At 38.9% G+C, this 18,392-nt stretch overlaps 1 protein-coding gene across 2 annotated transcripts in view; it reads left to right on the forward strand.

Annotated features, from left to right (window-relative positions):
• LOC137240908 (uncharacterized) overlaps positions 1-15,522 on the forward strand; it is a 178,972-nt gene extending 163,450 nt beyond the window's left edge. The window contains exons 10-12 of one of the 2 annotated variants that reach the window (XM_067767859.1): positions 5,834-5,936; positions 10,404-10,585; positions 14,078-15,522. In XM_067767859.1, coding sequence (XP_067623960.1) covers positions 5,834-5,936; positions 10,404-10,585; positions 14,078-14,503 — 711 coding nt within the window. In that variant the 3' untranslated portion in view covers positions 14,504-15,522. The remainder of the gene's footprint in view (positions 1-5,833; positions 5,937-10,403; positions 10,586-14,077) is intronic. The other variant, XM_067767860.1, reaches the window with a different exon arrangement.
• Positions 15,523-18,392: the final 2,870 nt, after the last annotated feature.

Here is an 18,392-nt window from a genome sequence, read left to right on the forward strand (position 1 = left end):
ACATATATAAATAAATTAACCAATGGCAGGTATTACATATATAAATAAATTAGCGGTATCCAACAGATGATGTTCTGGGTCACCCTGGTCCACATTTTGGTCGATATCTGGAAAATGCCTTCACACCACTCCCTTTTAAAACTCTCATTAATACCTTTAATTTGATACCCATATCGTACAAACTCCTTCTAGAGCCACCCCTGGTCCACCTTTATGACGATACCTCGAAAAGGCGTCCACCTATAGAACTGAGGCCCACTGCCTTTTAAAATACTCATTAACACCGTTCGTTTGATGCCCATATTGTACAAACAAATTCTAGCGTCACCCCTGGTCGACCTTTGTGGCGATATCTAGAAACGGCGTCCACCTATGGAACTAAGGATTAATCCCTTTTAAAATACTCATTAACAACTTTCATTTGATACCCATATCGTACAAACGCATTCTAGATTCAACCCTGATCCACTTTTATGGCTATATCCCTAAATGGCGTCCACCTATAGAACTATGGCCCACTCCCTCATAAAGTACTCTTTAATGCCTTTCATTTGATACACATTCCAGGGTTTCCCTCGGTTCATTTTCCTACATGGTTATTTTCCCTTATGTTGTCACCATAGCTCTCAACTGAGTATGTAATGTTCGGTTACACCCGAACTTAACCTTCCTTACTTGTTAAATATAATTGTGTAGAATAATTATAGGCGCGCTCCAAAAGCTCAGTTAATTTGGGTTTATAGCATTGCTTTTTATTAACAGTAATTCCGTTGTTCACTATTATATCAATTTAATTATAGCATTTTCAGGTCAAATGAAACTTTTTTCATTTCAAATGAAACTCTTTTCAAGTCAAATGAAACTTTTTTCATTTTAAATGAAACTTTTTTCAAGTCAATGAAACTTCTTTCAAGTCAAATGAAACCATGTAATGCTATACTAAGTTAATATATATATATCAAAAGAAGTGTACATTTTGATTGTCACTCCATAACTCGAGAACGGATAGAAAGATTGCCATGAAATTTTTAGGAAAGATACAGGCAGGAGAGGGGATGGTTAGTTGATTTTGAAATCCCAAATCGGTTTAGACATTCTTGAGTTATAATTTTTTTTTAGAAAAAATTCAATAGGTATATAAAATTCTTCTGTCACGGTGTTAGAGGCTTAACTTCTCTGAAACGGCTGAACCGATTCTCATCAAATTTTGTGAGCATATTGGGTAGGTCTGAGAATCGGCCAACGTCTACCTTTTTTCGCTATGAACATAGGGTCTTGAGATCAAAACGTGGTCCCGGGTACCCCTAGAATATGTTCATACATTATGGATATCAAATGAAAGCTGTTGATGAGTGATATAGCACAGAATAATTTTCATACACCTGGGTGCCTAGGGTCTCGAGATATAGGCCAAAACATGGACCCGGGTACCCCTAGAATGTGTTTATACAATATGGATATCAAATGAAAGCTGTTGATGAGTGCTACAATACAGGATAATTTTCATACAACTGGGAGGCTAGGGTCTCGAGACATAGCCCAAAACGTGGACGTGGGTATCCATAGAATGTGTTTATACAATATGGATATCAAATAAAAACTGTTGATGAGTGCTATAGTACAGGACAATTTTCGTACAATTGGGAGGCTAGGGTCTCGAGATATAGCATAAAACGTGGACGTGGGTATCCCTAGAATGTGTTTATACAATATGGATATCAAATAAAAACTGTTGATGAGTGCTATAGTACAGGACAATTTTCATACAATTGGGAGGCTAGGGTCTCGAGATACAGCATAAAACGTGGACCCGGATACACCTGGTTTGTGTTTTTATATTATGGGTATCAAATTGATGCTGTTGATGTGCGCTATAATACAGAGTAAGTTTTATACCGCTGAGTGACTAGGGTCTCGAGATATAGGCCAAAACATGGACCCGGATACACCTAGAATGTGTTTTTATATTATGGGTATCAAATTGATGCTGTTGATGTGCGCTATAATACAGAGTAAGTTTTACACCGCTGGGTGACTAGGGTCTCGAGATATAGGCCAAAACATAGACCCGGATACCCCTAGAATATGTGTGTATTATGGATATCAAATCAAAGCTGGTGCTGAGAGGTCTAAAGTTCATTGTGATATTCGATTCAGTCGCATCAACCTGGCAAAGCTGATAAATATGCATGCGAAGCCGAAATAAAGGCAAGAATTAATAACACCCACATACCTATTTATATACGTCCTATTCGATTTGCCTGAAATTTCGTATATAAATTTGCCTATATTAATATTTACGATGCTTTTTTCCGGGAAGTATACCAGAGACGGACTGGGACTGGGATTAGGACTAGGACTGGGACTGAGACTGCGACTCGGAGTGGGACTGGAACAAAATACATATCACCCTCTGGGACTGGCAATAAGAGATGAAGAAGAAGGAGAAAAACTTGAGAGAAGAGAAAAGAGAGAAGGAGACTGAGAAACAGAAAGAGATAGAATGAGACGAAGATGGAGATGAAACGAAAAAGACAGAGGGAGGAGTGAATAAAAAGATTAGGAAAAAGTGTAGAGGGGTAGGGCAGAGTTAGGCGGAGAAAGCTTATTAAAACATATGAAGATAGGCCAAATGTAGGGCAGAACAACGTCTGCCTGGTCTGCTAATTTTCAATATATTTATATAGTACTTTATAACGCTATTTATCAAAATTTTATTTAAGACGACAACTATTTCCAATTAACCACATTGAAGGCAAAATTTTTTCCCCAATTTTCTTTGTGATAACCTTGCCTTTTGATCATTTCAATTGTTTAATAAATATAGTAGCAGGGTTAAACGGTAGGCAATTTATATACTACAGTTTAACCTGTGGCCATTATTGTGCAGTCATCGGCGTAGGAAACGATAGTAACACCTTCTGGTGGCGAAAGGAGTTTCGATATGTAGAAGTTAAACAAAAGTGGGGATAGGACACTACCCTGTGGCACACCTTGTTTAATTCTTCTTGGTGTTGATGTTTGGTTTCTGAATTGCACCGGTTCCTGCTGACCTCCCAGATAATTTGCGGTCCACCTTTTTTTCTAGCTCTATTCCCCCGTTGTGCTTTTAATTGTCACTTTGAACATTGAAATATCCTACGAAATTACCCCCCTCCTTAGGGCCCGTAACGTGTTTTACGATCACGCATCGAAAACCGTTTTCACTCAAACGATGGTTAGGAAACAGTCTAACTTTTTTTTAAATGACAATCAATTATGGATATTAATAACACGCATTGTCACCATCTGACAAATGTTATTACTCCGATTCACCATCTTAGAGCCACTGCGATTTCAAAAATAATTTTCCATCACGAATCGTAACATACGATACAGACTCAGACCTTTCTAACACGTTCTTAACTGGTTCAGTCGTAGGTGGTTCTGAAAGAGTCGCTGCCTTTTGAGTAACTAACTGAAATTCATACATTACGTGCTGTTGATACATGAAAGCCTACCAACTGTCCCGCCTTGCATCCGGTAAGCACCAGTTCGAAGGTATACATTAAATCTTTTGTGCGGAATTGGTCCTTTGCGTGACTATCTGCGTGATTGTGCTTAGATAATTATAGTTTTTAGATTATGGAGGGAACACTTCTCTGTTCTCCTAAATGGAGGCAGCAATTCAACGCGCAGAGATGAAGAACCCGATCCCGCAATCGATGATGATGGAATATATGTCCCCCGCCCGATTATGACGAAGTTAGAATAACAATAACCAGATTGAAAAACAACAAGGCCGTGGGCGCTGATGGATTGCCTACGGAGCTATTCAAGTTCGGCGGCGAGGAGTTGGTAAGGCGCATGCAACAGCTTCTTAGCAAAATATGGGCGGACGAAAGCATGCCCGACGGTTGGAATCTAAGTGTTCTTTGCCCAGTCCACAAGAAGGGGGATACTGCAAAATGCACCAGCTATCGTGGAATCAGCCTTCTTAATATCGCATATAAGGTCTTTTCAAGTGTATTGTGCAAAAGATTGAAGCCCACCGTGAACCGGCTGATTGGACCTTATCAGTGCGGCTTCAGACCTGGTAAATCTACCATCGACAAGATTTTCACAATGCGCCAAATCTTGAAAAAAACCCGTGAAAAAAGATTCGACACACATCACCTATTCCACATCCGCCTTCGATAGCACGAAAAGGAGCTGCCTATATGCCGCTATGTCTGAATTTGATTTCCCCGCAAAACTTTTACGGCTGTGCAAAATGACGTTGAGCAACACCATCAGCTCAGTCAGAATTGGGAAGGACCTCTCCGAGCCGTTCGTAACTAAACGAGGTTTCAGACAGGGTGACCCCCTATCGTGCGATTTCTTTAATTTGATGCTGAAGAAAATTATACTAGCTGCAGAACTTAACCGCACTGGAACAATATACTATAAAAGCGTGCAATTACTGGCATATGCTGATGACATTGATATCATCGGCCTAAACACCCGCGCTGTTAGCTCTGCTTACTCCAAACTGGAAAAAGAAGCTGTAATGATGGGTTTGATGCTGAATGAGGACAAAACGAAGTACCTGCTGTCATCGAGCAAAGAGGCAGCGCATATGCGCCTTGGCAACCACGCTACTGTTGGCAGCCATAATTTCTAAATAGGAAAAGACTTCGTTAATTTGGGAACCAGCAACAACACTAGCAACAACATCAGCACTGAAATCCAGCGAAGAATCAATCTTGCCAATAAATGCTACTTTGGACTAGGTAGACAATTGAAAAGTAAAGTCCTCTCTTGGCGAACGAAAATCATACTCTACAAGTCACTTATCGTACCCGTCCTGCTATATGGGGCAGAAGCAGCAGATGAAGCGGCTTTGGGAGTGTTCGAGAGAAAAGTTCTTCGAAAGATTTATGGACCTCTACGCGTTGGCGATGGCGAGTACCGATGAAGATTTTATGATGAGCTGTACGAGCTATACGCAGACATCAACATAGTGCAGCGAACTAAAACGCAGCGGCTGCGCTGGAAAAATTATGCTCGGTCCAGGAAAGTGTTTCTATCGGAACCCGCCTCTGGAAGCAGAGGTAGAGGGCGACCCCCACTCCGTTGGAAGGACCAGGTGGAAACGATTTAAACTCCCTTGGTTTGACCAATTGGCGCCGGTTGGCGGAGCGAAGGAGCGACTGGCGCGCCTTGTTGGACGGCCATAACCGTTTAGACGGTTAAGCGCCAATTAAGTATGTAAGTAAGTAAGTGACTGTCTGCCATTTTCGTGGCAGGAAAACTACAAAATATAAGAAATAAAAATAAACCAAATATTAAACTAAAAAACTCCCAGCCTCATAATGTGTTTTTTTGACGATTTTATGTATAATTTAGAAATCACGTGTCTGTCCTCAGCCTCGCAATTATATACAAACTTACTTAATTCACTCCCTTGTACCTAAATTTGTTCCTGATTAGTATTAAACATCAATTATCACATAAATCCACAAAGGCATTTATCAGAGAAACCAAGAAAGAGAAAAACAAAAGCGCCCATTAATTCACCAAACTTTTGTTGGCCTGTAATGCGAGTAACGGCGCAAATTTATAATCATTTACGTCACCCTAACCTCATGATTCCAGCGTCCACTCAACTGACTATAATTTACGAACTTAAGTTTGTAATAAACCAACCATACATTCAAACTCACATTTACTTATACACTTTTTTGAGTACATGCATATTTTGCACTTTAGACAATTTACTGACATAATTAAATTTCATTTTTCACTTTTTTCCCGCCACCCAAAAATAAAAAATGCACATACTCGCCAACGCCATCGACCCATATTCACACAGCAATGCATTGAGAATCTCTGTAAAAATGGTGGCACGTGCTGGACAAGTGCCGCTTCCTTCTACTGTGCCTGTCGACCAGGCTACACTGGCAATATGTGTGAAGGTAAGTTAAGTTTGTGTTTGAATTTTACTAAGCATCTGCCAGTTTAACTAAGCATAATTTGAGAAATTACATTTAAGTGGCAGTACGTAGTTTATGAGATGTCGAAACGTTACATAAATTTTATGCAAATTTACTGTTGGTGTGATGGCATATATTTAGGCGCTTGGCAGGCCTTTTGGCAGCTGCTAGTATTCCCGAATTTATCTACTGCTGTCAGTGCATAATTTTTGCCATTTTGTCAAGTCGCTAAATTAATTATTTAAAGTTATAAAAAATATAGCAGCGTAAAATCACGTCGATGTACTACAGCTTAAGTAGTAGCCTGGATGTTCGCCTGAAAGTATGCATTTAACTGAATATATTTGAATGCTGAAACCTACTGCACATAATTAACCGAAATTTCGATATGCGGCTGTCAATCTTCTAAGCACCCGTACTGGTTGAGAGAGATTCTTCTTTTTTTTTGCTACAAAATTTTGTTTAATTACTACGAAAAGCAGCCGGGGCTGTAAAGTGTCGAAGATTATGTGTAGGTGTTGCAACCTTAGACTAACACAGTTGCTTCTATCATTAAAAAGAGAGGACTGTAGACTCATGATGGGTATTCTGACTGGACACTGCCTTCTGGCGTCACATGCCTTTAAATCAGGCTTGGTCAGTGATAGAAGATGTAGGAAATGCGGGTTGGAGGAGGAAACGATCGAGCACGTTCAGGCTAAGACTCCAGCTGTTAGGAGTGATACAGCTGTCAGATCTAGAAGCAGCAAGTGGTTTAAGTCCTAGGAAGCTTCTAGTATTTTCCAAGAGGACGGAGTTATTTTATAACATAGGTCCTGGTTCTTAATAGGGTTTTTCAGTTTGGTCGTTAAAACAAACTTCTGGTAACACTACGGACTCAATCAGTCTATGTGAGGTCTTCAGGGACCGGCCAGTTTAACCTAACCTAACCTATGAAAAGCAGCATAGCTATAATTTTTAGCGATGAAATTTTTTCTAGCTAAATATAGAGCCGATCGCTACGAAAGAGTGAAGTTTTTACTTCTTCAAATGTGTAAAATTCTTTCCGATTAAAAAAAATAAATAAATAACTGGTGCGATTTACCTCCGAGGAGAGTTAAGCCGAGCTTCCCTACCGATTTGCGCCATGCTCCTTTCTAATTTTTTTCCTTCAAATCGGGAAGTCAAACGGAATCGCCAATATGGTTTGTCTTTGACCTTTTCTTCCTGATCGTTTCCTAGATCAGAGGACTATTACACAGTCAATTTCGACTATCTTTTGCTCATGCTTAGATATTATCCTGCCTAGTTGGAACATAACCGCCTAGGAGACTCGTAGCAATTTACGTCAGTCTTGCCATTCTCGGTCACTTATTGTACTCATCATGCTATATGATGCAAGAGCATGGGTGCTGACAGTATCACACTATATGGCTCTGAAATAGCTAGAGCGAGAAGTTCTTCAAAAGATGCACGGAAAAGGATGCCTTCTACTTCACTGGAAGGAAGATGTGGGAAAGAATTTAAGTTTCCTAGGTGTTACCAATTCGTGCCAGCTAGCTAAGTGAGAATAGACTGGAGTGGAGAGCTGCCAACCTCCTAATACAGGGTGTTATTGTGTATTGGATCATTTGCAGCCACGAGATAATTTCCTTTGTATTCGAATTGAACCCTCCCTATACCAGGCCGCCTCGGGAAGTAACTATGGGCTTTCCAAAACAAGAAGCAGAAGTATCCCATTTAACATAAGACCGTTAAGCCCCCCCTTGTCGAACAGGTGTACGTATGAATAATATGAACTCAAAAACTTCAATGGAAGGATGAAAAGGAAAAATACGGATAAGAAGAAATCACTATAGTCGATCATTCTGACGAGGACAGCGATGATAGTGTGGAGTCAGTGCGCTCGGAAAAGAAGCGGCCTACCATCCCGGACAACTTACGTTAGGGCAAGAAGGAGATAGGGAGCTTACGAATTTACAAAAACAGATAGCATTAAGAATTATGCAGCGCTCGGATGCAGTGGTCGACCCAATCGACCGCGAAAGCGAATACTTAGCACAGGTCCGTGATGCAGTCTTAATCATTAATTTTGCATCTAGATCGAGGAAGAAGAATCCTCGGGTGGCAGGAGGTGGCAACTGAACCCAACAAAACTGTCGTAAGAGGCAGCAGAGGGAGGGAAAACGCCCCAGTCCCAAAACAAAGGGCAGGCTAGCCGAAGTGACAGGAACAACTAAACTATATCTTCGTAGCAGAACGAAGAGGGAAGTCTAAGTATTTAAAAGTCATGCACCTCCAAAATTGCAATGCAGGAAAAGGGGCAATTGTGGCATAAGGAGTAAAGATGAAAAGGTTAATATATTAAAGGAAGGTAAGAATCAGACTTCCGCTTACTTGGTGATACAAAAATGAGCTAACGCTGAGACTCCGGTTTTCACCGAGATGAAGATTAAAGAAGCTTCAGGGCAGTCTCTAAATGTGGCACTACCAATAGGCAGATGTAAATTGTATATGAGGAGTTGATAAGTCTCATAATCAAAATGATGCACAATATACCAAATAAAATCACTATCAGTCTTCAAAAGAACTTGATAGTACAATAGGGTTAAACTGTTTACCTGCACTAAAAGCGCGACTTTTAAAGGGCTGCAGAGAATTTGTTTAAACCTTCAAAGGTAAAAAGATGGAAGGTTTGTGGTGGGTGGTGGATAGAGAACAGATCCCTACTAGACGAAAGGCCAAGGTTTGGATACCACGTGGGGTGAAATCGGAGTACATGCTAAACAAGCTTCGGTTTGCTGCCAAAACTATCACATGTACAGAGTAGTAACTTTGTAAACCTTGACATGCCATGGCCGATCTACATATACAAAGCACAGGTGAAATGAGAGGCCACACGAATAGGCTTTATTAAGACAATGCTACTTCAAGCTCAACAAAAATTGAAGGATGATTTTTTTTACTAGTAACAGAAGGAAACATGATGTGCTATTTGAGATAATCTTCATTTCGCTGATTTACATAGAATGGTCTGTGGAGCAAAAGCGACTTCTCGCAAACTTCACAAAGCCCATATCTACGATGATCCTATATTCAAAGAACGCGTCTTAATCAGATATATAAGACTTTACTGGAAGGACAAACGCGCGGATAGGAACGAAAATCTTTAGTTTTCTTAATAGAACCAACCAAGCAACAAACCACTGTCAGTAACCAAAGAAATTTCTTGTCAATAAAGCCCTGAATTGTTTTCAATTAGTTCGTTTTCTGAATTTTGGAATACACTCCAGTGCTCTTCCACCGTATCATGTCCATTGCTGGGTGTTATCATTCACACCATTATTTATTTATTTATTTTTTTTTTTTCCAAGAACATAATCGCCTGAAACAAAATTGTCAGCTTCTGGATCATATGCAAGTCAAATAACATTCAACTAAGGAAATTAGTCTATTATTAAAAAAAGGGGCCATATACTCATTGAAGGCGCATCCCAACAGACATCTGATTGATGAGGCTACACCTCCCTGGGGCTTAAGGGGTCATCTACGTAAGCATTATGAGGATATATCGCACCTGAGAATACAGCCGTATGAAGCAAAAAACCACAAGCAAGTCCTCAGTGATATCCACGGACAGGCGTCGGACCGCTATGTCGGGAATTGCCCGGCAAATCCAGTTCTTAAAGAAAAATACGCAGAACTTGCAGAAGAGGAACCCACTCTCCCTAGGAAAACACTCGTCACTCTAGCGCAACTTCGACCGATTAAACTCTTTGCTATCCAGAATCAACCACGATATACAAAATGTATGTCCTGCTTGCGATGTGTCCCCACATGACACCAACCATCTCTTCAATTGGAATGTGAAACCAACGTCTCTATCACCCCTCTCACTGTGGTCCACCACTGTTGAAACTGCAAATTTGCATGTACCTTCGTTAGAGGATATTAATGACAATGTGTGATCGGTCGGAGCTATTGTATTGGGCGAAGCACTGCTACAACAACAACAACGCAGTTGTAAAAAGTACTGCCGGAGGGATGAATGGGTTAAGAATAAAATGTGCCCTTTTCCTGTACCCGCTTGAATTAGTTTAGGACTAAAAGAAGTGGCACAATTTTCTCACCTAGGGGAGGGTCCTGGATAACGTTTAGTATTTGTGAACAAGGCGGAGTTTTTTATAACATAGGTCCAAGAACCAGGACACTCAAGTGACTACAGACCGCGTAGTTCAAGCTCACCTAGCCTATAATAAATAGCATTTCTAACATTTTTGTTCTGTGCTTGAAATACCAAAATATGTATATTTATTCGCAAAGCAAAAATAATTACAACTTTACCAATAACAATGCATACTTTTTTCTCTTCCTCATTCTAACATTCCTTAAAAATCACCAACTTCAATTTCAACTTCATTTTATCGCACCGCATTAACTTTCGCATACCTACAATGCCATTTAATGCAGATGAGTTTGTGGTTGAGACCGTCGTTAGTTCCAGTGAATTTATGGTCGACGATACAAGCGCCAGAAATTTTAATGACAAAACTTTCGGTTCATCGGTCGTCCTTAAGAGTCCCATTGAATTGCATAATGCATACTTTGGTGCTGGTGTATTGGCAGCAGCCGTTTTTATCGTTGCCGTTGTGGTAAGTACATATTTACATACAAACATATTTCAATGTCTATGACTTTGTCTATGTTTAATGTTTTCAAGCCTGTCATCACCCACATCATCATCTTACTGTTTCTCATTTTAATTTTCTCATTCCAAGAAATAACATTAAGCAAACTGCAAATCTTCTTGTGGTTGTCAGTTTTGTCTTCTGTTTGTAGGAGAGTTTAGACATTTGGGCGTGTATGGGGTATTGTCATTCTCTTAGCTCATTTAAACTATAATTACGTGATACTTTGTACATTCATGGAAATCATTACCGAAGCTATCATCAACTTATAACTTATATACTTATAATTTGTTGTATGTGGTTCATTTTGTTCGTTTCATTGCGTTTTAAGTTATTTAGATTCCGTTTTGTTAGTGCTTTAAGAAAGTTGTTCTCGCCTAACTGTGTAGAAGGTTGGCTATTGAATATAATATTAAGATTTTAGAGGAAATAACAACTTTTTGTGGGTAAATCTGTATTAATTTCCCAAGCAGGAAGCGCCAGTAATCATATTATCTGTCTTACTTTAACTAAAAAGTCTAATTTTTGTTTTGAAATACGAGTCCCCGATTAATAAGATTGTGGAAAACATATTGTTAATTCATTGCATTTAGTTATCATTTGAATTAAAGCATTAGAAAATGTAATATCTTTGGTATATTCAATTTTAATAATAGTTAAAATAGCAATCAGCTTATTTGACCTCTTCCACTTCTTATTTACTTACTTAATTAGCGCTTAACTGTTTAAACGGTTATGGCCGTCCAACAAGGCGCGCCAGTCGCCCCTTCCCTCTGCCAACTGGCGCCAATTGGCCACACCAAGGCAGCTTAAATCGTTTTCCACCTGGTCCTTCCAGCGGAGTGGGGACCGCCCTCTACCTCCGCTTCCATAGGCGGGTTCCGATAGGAACACTTTCTTGGCCGGAGCGTCATCTTTCATTCGCATAACATGGCCTAGCCAGAGCAGCCGCGGCGTTTTAATTCGCTGGACTATGTTGATGTCTGCGTATAGCTCGTACAGCTCATCGTTAAAACTTCTTCCATAGTTACGAAATCTTTTTATACCTTTCATGAACATGAAATGGTATCTTAACTTTGGTCCGATGTTTGTAATGTTGAGAAATATAGAAGATAGTCTCAACATTAAGTATACCGAATTGATCAGGGCGACGAACTGAGTTGATATAGCCGGACGGACATCGTCTGTCTGTTTGAACGCAAACTAGTCCATCAAATTTTGAGATATCTCAATGAAATTTGGCACAAGGATGTATCTTTGTATTGTATTAGACATTTGTCGGATCCGGTAGGATCGGACCACTATAACATATATCTCCCGTACAACCGATCGTTCAGATAAGACGATTTTGGTCATTCCTGCCGCAATTTAGAAAGTATAAACGTGAAACTCGGTGATATATAGTATATATTCCATACAACCGATCGTTCAGATAGAATGATTTTTAGTAATTTCTCCCTTAATTTCCAATATAAAATCGTTAAACTTGGTGATATTTATTCTAATATATCATGGAAGATTTCCTGTAAAAATCATTTCGATCGGAGCTATACATAATATATGTCCCATACCGATCGTTCAGATAAGGGGGTTTTTTGCCATTTTTTATTTTATATTTATCTTAAAAATTGTTTAGGTATGTAGATCTTTTCACTATATATTTCATATCTTATGCATCTGATTATTTGGAGATTACGAACGGGATAAGATTATTGTTCAAGCCCATTCATGAAAGGTATGAAGTCTTCGGCACACCCGAAGACAGTCCCGTCCTTACTTGTTTTAGTGTATTTTTTTTACTTTGACTCTAAAATACGCCTTTTTACATAGTCATATATAAACTTGATGTTTTGCTTTAAAACTTTTGCCATGATTTCCTTACTGAAATTGCCATTGTTAAATAACACTGCGAATAATTACAGAAATAGCCTCAAATTTGAGAAGTGTTTATGCAATCATTATATCACTTCACGAACGATCTGTTCACGCATATATCCCCAAATTACTTATGAGCAGGGGTGGGTCTGATGTTAGCAGCTGCTAATTGACCATACATGTCTCTATACGATGAGCGAGGGCACAATGACTACTTCGTCAAAAACAACGACATCTCATTTAGTTAGTGTTGGGAGCTATCGAAAAAATTCAACTATCGATATTTAGTTACTGAATGATTTTAACTATCGAATGAATCTTTTCATTCATCCATTTTATCTGTCTTTAGCTAGCCCGAGAGCATTACAGTTTTTTTTTTTTTTTTTGTAGTACATCACAGTTTTTATACAAAAGAACAATTTCTGGATTGTTTTGGTTACCTCCCGGGGTAGCTAAAGAACAAACCTATCTAAGACAAAATATTGAATGTGGCTAAAATGGGGTACGTTTTTCTTCAAGTAAATAATGTTAATATTTAATATAAATGCCTTTGTTACATATTATGCAAACAGCACGCATGATATCCATGAGGTTTTGATTCGAAACCCACTGGTCTTACCAATTGACCAATATATCAGTACTCCCCCAAACCTTGGGGCTTATGCCGCTAAAACAACAGCAACAACAGCACAGAAGAATAGTGAAAATTAGTTTGTATCTGTATTGTTCAACGACAAATTTTATGTGAACAGTCCTTCTCAAACATCCACTATTGGAAATATCTTCGACAGGTACTGTTAAAGAACTGCTCGCTGTAATTACTGCAGTAGAAGGAAAGAGGAGTAGAACAACTTTCCTCTTCAGAAATTACAGGCGCTATTTCTCCTGAAGTTACATTCCTTTGTTCTGAGGAAGACGGATGCTTACTGGGTAGATGGTCATTTAAATTTCATGTGTTTCCAGAAAATTTAAATTTTTAAAACTAGTAATTCGAAAAATTAGTAAAGAACAAATTTCAAATGACTCTCGCATTAATGAAAATGAGTGAGCTATCGAATAACTCCATAGTTTTCATGCGAGACCGAACTCCTCATAGATTTAGGGGGTGGGAGGGCGGTATGGCCAAGAAGGTCGCATGTGCTCATAGCCAATCGTTCTCAATATGGTCGAGCGTGTGCCTTAATGGTGCTTGTTAGCAGAACGTTTTGAACTAGATATCAATATCCAACAAAGGCCCATTTAACATCGACAACACTCTCCAAAAACAACAAAAACAACTTAGTACTGCAATTAATACATTTACTTAAATTACTCTATGCTTTGTAATACACTTCAATATACGTATATATGTATATACATATATCAAAAGTGAGAAAACATTGCTTCTTAAATGTCAGTTCATTTATCTCACATACCCCGTTACATTATATCCACCATTCATTCGCTTAATTGTACATTCATTTATATTAATTTGCTAATTTACTGCAAGACAAATATACATATTTAGCAGAGTTAAACATTTTTCATTTACTCATACAACTCGTATTTTATTTCTGCTCTTTTCTCAACTCTTACCTGCAGGTCGCCATCTGTCATTGCAAGGTGAATCAGACATACCGTAAGTTTTCGACACGCTCCACAACATTCTTTCCCATCTTGGGCTTTGGGCGACGTAGCAAATCCCAGAATAAGCTCAACAAACATTGGCTAAGCGGCAAAGGATTGGGTGGTGGTGGTGGCGGCAGTGGAGGTGGTGCAACAGGTATTAATGGCAGTTCATTACGCTCATCTGGTTCAACGACATCGCTGACGCGAGGACATCTGCCGCCAGGTGGTTATCACTCACAACAACACCAACGTCAACAGCAGCTGCAGCAGCTACAAATGAATGTCGGCCAACTGCACGAACGACCGTTTCAACGTCATTTAGCGATGAGTTTAGAGAATGATATGTATTATACAGTTGATTTTAGTGAAAATTCACAGCATTCACCGTTAATACAGTGAGCCAGAACAAAGCGTGCCAGAGTGGGTATGGTGACTGCTGCTGTCGACACAGTTGCCGCTGCTGCTGCTATTATGGGTAGAATTGTGATGCAAACGATGATGGGCGTTCTTGGCGCCAGGCGTATTAGAGCATTAAATATTGAGGGGGTTGGGGGACGTGTCAATAGTAGAGGAGGTACAGCACCGGCAACAACCAATCTGGATGCAGTTAGCATAAGTGCCAATAATACTTGTAATTGCAGTAATAATAATAACAACAACAACACACCCACTAACTGGTTAGTTAAATTTACAAAACGTTCTTATTAATGGCACAAAATGTTGGGTAGAAATTTAAAATAATGTTCGCAATTGATTAATAAGCTAATTGTAATGAAGATGATGATTTTGGCGCTGATAATAATTACGAAATAATAGTTACAATTATAATTGAAAATAATTCATACGTACATACTTAAATAGAAACTTAATTGCAAGAATAATTAGCATTACTGAAACAGCAGTTACATTACGATAAACTTTGATAAAGATCTATAGACTATCATACATAACAACAGAAAAAACAACAACAAATGCAATCAGTTTAATTTGCGCTTGCTGATACTCCGTCTCTAAGGCAATGAGATGCCTCCCAGCGAAATTCTGCAGCTGTTTTTGAATATTTATTTTCCAATATGGATGTGCATGAACGGAGAAGCAAAATACATACCTGCTTAGTAAATAAATAGGTATATGAAGTGTTGCAATGTTAGTGAGCATAAAGCTTAATTGCTAACTAAGTAATGAAATTAAAAAAAAAAACTCAATCATAATAACAAATTCATGCCATCAAATAAAGGTACAGTTGCGTTCAGGAGGAAATAGAAATCTAAGTTTTTTTACTGACAGCTTAATTGAGTATCCAGCCGGGGCTTGTTAATGTCGCTGTTAAAATCATAATTGTTAATTAATGGTGGTCAAGCAGTGGCGTAAGTGGTTATTTGACTCCTCTCCAAAAGTCGGTATGTGGAACTGTTAAATTAGTTTTCTTTTGATGTTTTTTAGACTAAGAAGACAGAGGATGGCAATTGATGAACAAAATGTGTAGTAGTGGTTTTGATCCCATCTAATTGTTTTGTTTATTTTCACTTCTATTATTATTTTTTAGGCCACCGGCCCGCTCAGCTGCGAAAGTCTCTTTGGTCTTGAATTTGAAACCATGGGAAACAGATAACCCGCGCCGCTTGCTCCGTTACTGCTCTTCGGGAGCATCGTGATCGCTGTGGTTTATATCCAAACGCGAACGAGCTGTTTAACTCGAATTGGGAGCTGCGTTAACTTGACCCATAGATTACGTCATACCACGAAGAGATAAAGGGCGACGCTGCCTAGATGGGAAAATGTCTGACTTGTCAGAGCGACGCATTCTCCACCTCAAAAAAGCGACAGATATGTGTGTCGGATAGTTTACAATAACGCGTATAGTACCCAGTGAGAGTTCATAAGTCCTCTCTGCTTAGACTAATGGGTTTGGCTGATACGCTCTTTGCTCATATACCACTTGCCGTGTTTGTCCTACGCATTGAAGCTAGTGTTATTTGAACTACTTTGTTTCCTTAGTGAGTGCTTTGTGAGACCATTTCATGTTGTCATAACTTCAATTAATCTTGTAGCCATTTGAAGTGGGCATAAGGTCAGGTACGTAGGTACGTTACGACCGTTGACTTCTCCGGTAAAATCGTGCAGGGGTTTGGCACAAGGTCACCCAGTTGGCAAAAGAAATACAGAAAATCTTGGTTAAGTTCTTGTTCGAACTACTTCATCTTCTGTATATCGGATCTTATAATCATACAGATTTTAGATTATGTCATGATCAAAAACCCAGTTGATAACATTGTGATCGACTATAGTCACATCTTCTGCAATCTGAAAAGGTTCCCTCTAAGAGAACTCAATAGCGAGCAAACTGCCCTTTCCTACAGAAAATAGTCTGCTAAAGTCAACACATAACTTCTTAAAAATAATTCTTTCTAGGACCTAGACCGGCTCCAGTATGGAAAGCATAACATAAAACAAACGAACGCCTCATATATTCTGTAGACGACCTTGGCAATGTGTTTCCCCGTATAAGCAATTTCGTATAGGTGGAGTACACGTACTGTTTAGTTGTTCAGTCTGCAATATCCCGGCTGGATACAAAATTCTAGCCAGGTGCTAAGGGGCCTGCTTAGTTTTTTCCAGATTAACCTATGTAGATTCTGCCTTTATAGAAAATTATATACAGGCGCAGTAGAGGGCCCTTCAATTTGTGTCTAGATTACACCGATTGCTGACTGGATGGAAAACTATGTCTAGGTGTCAGATTGTTCTCGCATCTTCTGGGATTGAAGGTTCAATAAAGCCGGCATATTCAATACTTTGGAATACAAAATTTTATATTGGTTGTGTACCCGGATTTTTTGAGTAACAGTTTTCACCCCGGCAGCCGGAATGAATAAGTATCGTTTTAACACCTCTCTAGGTATAGTAACGCCACTTAATTATTTTCATTACGGCTAGGAATGATTGGAAGAGCACAATGGCAGGGTGAAATAAAGCACCTGAGCCATTATTTATATTTAAATATAACGTGTTGTCTTCTGTTCCATTTAATACAATTTAGGATATCGTCAAAAGGGAAAATGAAGGAACAGAGCATTATTAAACTCTCAAGGACCCATTGAAAAACTGATCACGAAACACATGCAAACACAAAATAACACCAAAAACCAGGCGACCCTGCGTGCCTCGCAATCCTACACAGTTACATCTAAGCTAGTGGATGACCGCATTGAACTCCTTAATGACCTGGAAACCAAAAACAAGGTTTTTTAGGATGGGTTCCCGGACATCAAGGACATGAAGGTAATGAAGATGCAGATTACCTAGGAAAGCATGGTGCTATAGTAGCATTCTATGGTCCACAGCCCTTTCGTAGACTCACAAAAGCACACACCAGGGAAACCATAAGTAACTGGAAAACAAAACAATTCAGACGTCACTGGATTGACCGCACAGGGCAAATACAGGCCAAACTGTTTTATTTCCGGCAACGAAAGTATCAGCCAAATTCATTAATCTAAGCAGGGAGAATCTACGAACTCTCACTGTATACTATATGGGACACTGTGGTCTACGATATCACCTAAATAAGTTAAATCTATCCGATACTCAAATTAGTCGTTTCTGTGAGCTGGAGGATGAAACGCCTGTTCACATTCTCTGAGAATGCGTCGCTCTGGCAAGTCAGAGACTCTCCCATTTAGGTGGTGTGACTCACAATCCCAATGTGATATGGTGTAAAAAGCCTGAAGAGGTACTTAGATATATTGTAAACCTCCACATACTAAATTAGGCTGAAAGGTCATGCACAAGAGAACTAGACAGAGGTCGCAGTGCTTCCAGGCCTAATATTAATAATAATAAATTATGCTGCATATATATTTATACTTTCAAACAGACTATGTAAGTATCATGAACACTTTTATTTTAATCCCAAAAAATTTAAGCTGGTGAAATTATTAAGTTTGTGATTTTTAGCGCTGGCTGAGCAACATTTTAGCAGTTAACGCATTAGAAGCTAGATAATAGTATAACAAAGTAAAATTAAGCTAAAGTTAAGCCTCAGTTCAATTGACATATAAAATAATAAATATCTTTGAATTAAAAATTCTAAGGACAGCAAATAGTAAATTTTAGCTAAAAATAATTAACGATAATAATTAAACAAATTAGTAAAAATCAACATAATAATATTATTTTTTACAAGAAATTTATTGGATACTCGAACCCTTAAAATAACCATGCACTAAGAAGAGTCAAATAGAAAAATATTATGGCAAAAGCATTTATGTGGGACCATTACAAACCG

This window comes from Eurosta solidaginis, chromosome 2 (genome assembly GCF_040869045.1).
Source record: "Eurosta solidaginis isolate ZX-2024a chromosome 2, ASM4086904v1, whole genome shotgun sequence".
Taxonomy (NCBI): Eukaryota; Metazoa; Arthropoda; class Insecta; order Diptera; family Tephritidae; genus Eurosta; species Eurosta solidaginis.